Source organism: Aplysia californica, unplaced genomic scaffold, assembly GCF_000002075.1.
Source record: "Aplysia californica isolate F4 #8 unplaced genomic scaffold, AplCal3.0 scaffold01164, whole genome shotgun sequence".
In the NCBI taxonomy this organism is placed as follows: Eukaryota; Metazoa; Mollusca; class Gastropoda; order Aplysiida; family Aplysiidae; genus Aplysia; species Aplysia californica.
The window spans coordinates 88939-94225 of NW_004798434.1; the positions used below are offsets into that span (position 1 = coordinate 88939).

At 43.5% G+C, this 5287-nt stretch overlaps 1 protein-coding gene across 1 annotated transcript in view; it reads right to left on the reverse strand.

The window, feature by feature from the left end:
- Window positions 1-2613, reverse strand: part of LOC101855459 (arylsulfatase I) — a 17424-nt gene extending 14811 nt beyond the window's left edge. Inside the window, exons 1-2 of the mRNA XM_035973365.1 lie at window positions 2436-2613; window positions 73-232 (exon numbers count right to left, since the gene is read on the reverse strand). Of these exons, the coding sequence (XP_035829258.1) occupies window positions 73-232; window positions 2436-2564 (289 nt within the window). The 5' untranslated portion in view covers window positions 2565-2613. The remainder of the gene's footprint in view (window positions 1-72; window positions 233-2435) is intronic.
- Between the last annotated feature and the right edge of the window lie 2674 nt (window positions 2614-5287).

A 5287-nucleotide genomic window follows, 5' to 3' on the forward strand; every position in this document is an offset into this window, starting at 1 on the left:
CCACCACCAACACCACCACCATCACCACCACCACCACCACCACCGCCACCACCACCAACAACAACAACCCACCAGTATGTATAGGATGTCTGCCAGTAAGTAGAGCGCTCCGTGTGGGTGTACAGATGGGACTGACGTAGTAGTTGTTCAGAAGCACGCCGTTATACGCCAGGAAGTCAATGTTGGGCGTCGGGATCTGGTCAGACCCGTGGAAGCTGACGTCATTGTGACCCTGGAAGGTACAGCAAAGGACATTTTTTGTCACTGTTATTGTTAATGAAGGTACAACAGAGGGACATTGTTTGTCACTGTTATTGTTAATGAAAACTTGCAAACTTTGGATGTCCTTGGAAACTGCAAGCTTACACACTTAGACCACCGTTTTTCATAAATTTGTTTTCGAATAAGCATAAAAGGTATATTTAGAAAAAAAAATCGATAACATTTATCCAACAGGCGGGAAAAAGTTGGTTTCTTCGATTTCATTATAATATTGACGAGCGCCTGGTTGCACCACAACGCCTTATTGTTTATTAAATTCATCGTGCCTACAACTTGTTTAATTCTTCTTCCCACAACAGGTGGTGATCAGTAACCACAGGGATTAAGTTTTTGTGTATGTGTTCTTTGCCAGATTACGAGAGCGCAATAATAATACAACATATGTGAGGAGGCGTGGTGGAATCAGGCTCTCGTCAATTTTCAGACATGTAGAGTTATTGGTATCATCTTAGAGCCTGTTCACTTGTCTTTATTTGGATGAAAAAAATATCCATTTACGTTGAATACAAGTCAAGATATTTGCAAAAGAAGGAGGTGGGGGTCACCTGTTTTCGGAGGTATAATTAGTGAGAAAATGGCCTCCAAAGATTAGTTATATCCTTAGCTTAAGAGTCCGTGGTAACTGAAAATTTACATTTTATGTGCCTTTAATCAACGTTTTCCAGAAAAATCCACACAGGAATTAGTTCTTTAATGGGCATGAAAAGTGTTGAGCCAATAAACAAAAATTTGATAAAAATTCACAAACCTGCGGAAAAATGCAAGTTTCTTCATTTTGATTATTTTGACGAGAGCCTGATTCCACCACGCTGCCTCACATATGTTTCAGAAAGAATATAGTCGTGGGTTGAATGGGCCAACAACAGCTGGTGACCAGTAACTACATTGGTTAAGTTTTTGTGTATGTGTTCTTTGCCATAATAAAAATGAGAAGATGGAGATGGATACGGCATGTTCTGAGAAGAGAACCAGACTCTTTTGTAAAGACTGCCTTCCACAGGACACCCGAAGGACATCACAAGAGGGGCAGACGCAAAGTGACCTGGAGACGCACAGTAGAGTCTGAAATGAAGTCCTGGAACCATTCGTGGGGGACGTTGACCAAGATGTCCCAAAACAGACAGAGCTGGAGATCCACTGTTGCTGCCCTAAACGCCAGATGGCGTAACGGGTAATAAGTAAGTTCTTTGCCAGATTACGAGAGTGCAATAATAATAAAACAAATGTATTGGAAAGAATATCGTCGTGGGTTGAATGGGCCAGTATGCATGAAACGTTGGTTTCAATAATCTTTTTTTCATTGTGAAGAGCCTAGAGTCACCACGGAGTAGGTGCTATACAAGTGGTCTTGGTTATAAGTCATGTGTTATGGATCGAAGCATTCAGTGACCTCTTTACTAGAGGGTGCCCCCTACGTCACAACCCTGGAGACACTCACCACATTGCCACACATTTATCAAATTAAATACCATTGTGCCAACTTGTTTTATTCTTCTTCCCACAAAAGCTGGTGATCAGTAACCACAGTGATTAAATTTTTGTGTATGTGTTCTTTGCCAGATTACGAGAGTGCAAAAACAATTTTTTAAAATATGTATTGGAAATTATATATTTGTCGTGGGTTGAATGGGCCAGTGTGCATGAAACGTTGATTTCAATCTTATTTCATTGTGAAGAGCCTAGAGCCACTAGGGAGTGGGTGCTATAGAAGTGATCTTTATCATAAGTCCCCTGCTATAGAGGCATTCAGTGACCTCTTTACTAGAGCGTCCCCTTTATGTCACAACCCTGAAGCCACTCACCACATTGCCACATATTTATTAAATCCCATCGTGCCAAGTAGTTTTATTCTTCTTTCAACAATGTGTGTGACCAGTGTCCACATTGATTGTCGTTTCGTCTATGCGTTCTTTCTCAGATAACGGGTGCATAATAAAAATATGTACATGTAGTTGAAAGAATTGTCGAACGTTGAATGGGCCAGTGTGCATGAAACGTTGATTTCAATCTTATTTCATTGTGAAGAGCCTAGAGCCAGAAGGGAGTAGGCGCTATAGAAGTGATCTTTATCATAAGTACCCGGCTATAGAGGCATTCAGTGATCTCTTTACTAGCCCCCCCCCCCTCTATGTCACAGCTCAGGAGCCACTTACCAGGTCGTCTGCGACAATGAGGATGATGTGAGGCCGGTCAGCGGCCAGAGCAGACGGGACTGGACACAGCAGAGCACAGACCAGGCTCAGAGTGACCAGCGCACGGATCACGTGACTCACGTCTCCCATGTTGGCCAATCACAGTGTGTGTGTGTGTGTGTGTGTGTGTGTGTGTGTGTGTGTGTGTTTGTGTGTGTGTGTGTGCGTGCGTCCGGCCTCAGGACTTGACACAATTTTCTTCCTTATCTGGCAAGAGAGAAGAGGAGGAGTTGTAAGACAACAGAGGGAGAAGGACGAGGGGAGTTGATGCGGAGGGAGGGAGTGTGGCAGGGAAGATTGGGTGATGAGGTGGGGAGTGAATGGGGAGTGAGTGGGGAGTGATGGGGGTGAATGGGGAGTGAGGGGGGTGAATGGGGAGTGAGTGGGGAGTGAATGGGGAGTGAGTGGGGAGGGAGTGGGGAGGGAGTGGGGAGGTGGAGAATGAAGGAGGAGGGAGTGGAGATGTGGGGAATGAATTGGGAGGGAAAAGAGATGTTGGGAATTAATAGGGAGTGAGTGGGGAGGTGGGGAATGAATGGGGAGGGAGTAGAGATGTGGAGAATGAATGAGGAGGGAGTGGGGATGTGGGAAATGAATGGGGAGGGAGTGGAGATGTGGGGAATGAATAGGGAGGGAGTGGAGATTCGGGGAATGAATGGGGAAGGAGTGGAGATGTGGGGAATGAATGGGGAGGGAGTGGAGAGGTGGGGAATGAATAGGGAGGGAGTGGAGATGTGGGGAATGAATGGGGAGGGAGTGGAGATGTGGGGAATGAATGGGGAGGGAGTGGAGATGTGGGGAATGAATGGGGAGGGAATGGAGATGTGGGGAATGAATGGGGAGGGAGTGGAGATGTGGAGAATGAATGGGGAGGGAGTAGGGAGAGATGAAGAGGAGAGTGGCAGGCGAGGGGGGGGGGGGGGCGAGGGGAAGAAGAAAAGAGGAAGGAGGTGAGGATTAAGAAGGGAGGTGAAGGTGAAGGTGAATGTGAGGGTGGAGATGGAGGTAAAGACGAAGTTGGAGGTGAAGATGATGGTGAAAGTGAAGATGGAAGTGGAAGTGGAGGAGGGGGTGAAGCTGAAGATGGAGGCGAAGGTGAATGTGAAGATGGAGGTGATGGTAAAGGTGAAGGGAAAGGTGAACATGAAGGCGGAGAGGCGAAGAGGCGAAGAGGCAAAATGTGAAGACGAAGATGAGGGGCGAGGTGAAGGTGAAAGTTCAGGTGAAGGTGAAAGTTCAGGTGAAGGTGGAAGTGAAGGTAAAGGTGAAAGTGGAGGTGAGGGTGAAGGTGAAGTGAAGATGGAGGTGAAGGTAAATGTGAAGGTGAAGATAAAGGTGAAAGTTCAGGTGAAGGTAAATATGAAGGTGACGGTAAAGGTGAACATGAAGATGAAAATGAAGATGAAGGTGAAGTAGTCATATTTTTAGATATCCATTGGCAGGATCGGGTCATTCAATAGCAGCTTCAGTGTACACTACTGCCCGCCTCGCTTCTTCAAATTTGATCCAAAATTAGGAGTACTTAAAGCAAAGAAAACAAAATTTTGCCATCTCGATCGGGACCATGTAACTTGGTGCAGATAATAATAATAATAATAATAATAATAATAATAATAATAATAATAATAATAATAATATAGCCGATACAGCGTTGCGCTGGGTAATGAACAAAACTTACCGTTCACAACACAGCTAGTTCCTTGAACAATATTTTATTGCTTCAAATGCCGACTGTTACATAAATATGGTGGTTGCTAGTTGCTATGTTAAGAGGTTTTTTTATGCCCCAAAGACTTAAAAAAGACAATTTCGATAGCTACCTGTCAGTGTCAGCCTCTCCAAATTCCCATCGTCCGTTATCGCTTTCCACCATGTAGACAATATCATGTCTCACCCTGACCATGTGAATTATAGGCTTAGGCTAAAAAGCCTTGTGATTGGCAGTCTCTCGAACCCGACAATTAATTCGATGCGTACGACTCGTGACCTTGAAAAATTGATTTGAAGGTCAACATCGAATGTAGTTGAATTTGGTAGAATTGTGCCAAAACGATAGTTTTTGTCCCCCAATGAAGGAAAATGATTGGCCCCGGTCGAATTAATAAATGAATTGGACTGCCATTGTATATTGGGTCTTCGTTTATAACCAGGTTCCAGCAAATTGGACAAAACATGTAAGTCTGGAAGAAGACAAATCATTCAGATCTGCACGCTTTATTCACATTTGTTGGATTCGGGTAATACGGTAAGGGTTAAGGTAAGGGCTTGGGTTTGGTAGGGTAGGATTTTCGTTACCCTAACCCTAACCTTTACAGTATCTTATCAAGCAGCCTTACCCAAATCAGACCATCACTTCATTACATTAACCCAAACTCTAACACTTACCTTAGAACTATTACCCGAAACCAGCCGAATTCTCGCCTCAAAAGTGGCTAGTTAAAATCAATGTCTGGATGAATCTAGATCTATTATGTTAAAATCAGCAGACGTTGCAAAACAGGAGGCTGAGCTTTATCAGGCTTCATGAAATATTCACTTTCACATTCTACTGACGCCAGCCCTTGTGTAAAGTAGATCTATGCAGAGTGTTGAGTGACATTACATATTAATTCTTCTTATTTAAACCTGTCGTAATCAGCACTACATTTCACGTGATTTGTTTTGTGTTTTAGAAGTTACATTCACTATTTTTATGAACTGTGAACGGAGACGAAGGTTATCATTCAGGACGTTGGCACATTAGTGCATGCGTTCGTTGGACTATATTATATTATTAAAATTTGGGTTTCTTTTTTTTTTTTTTTTTTTTTTTT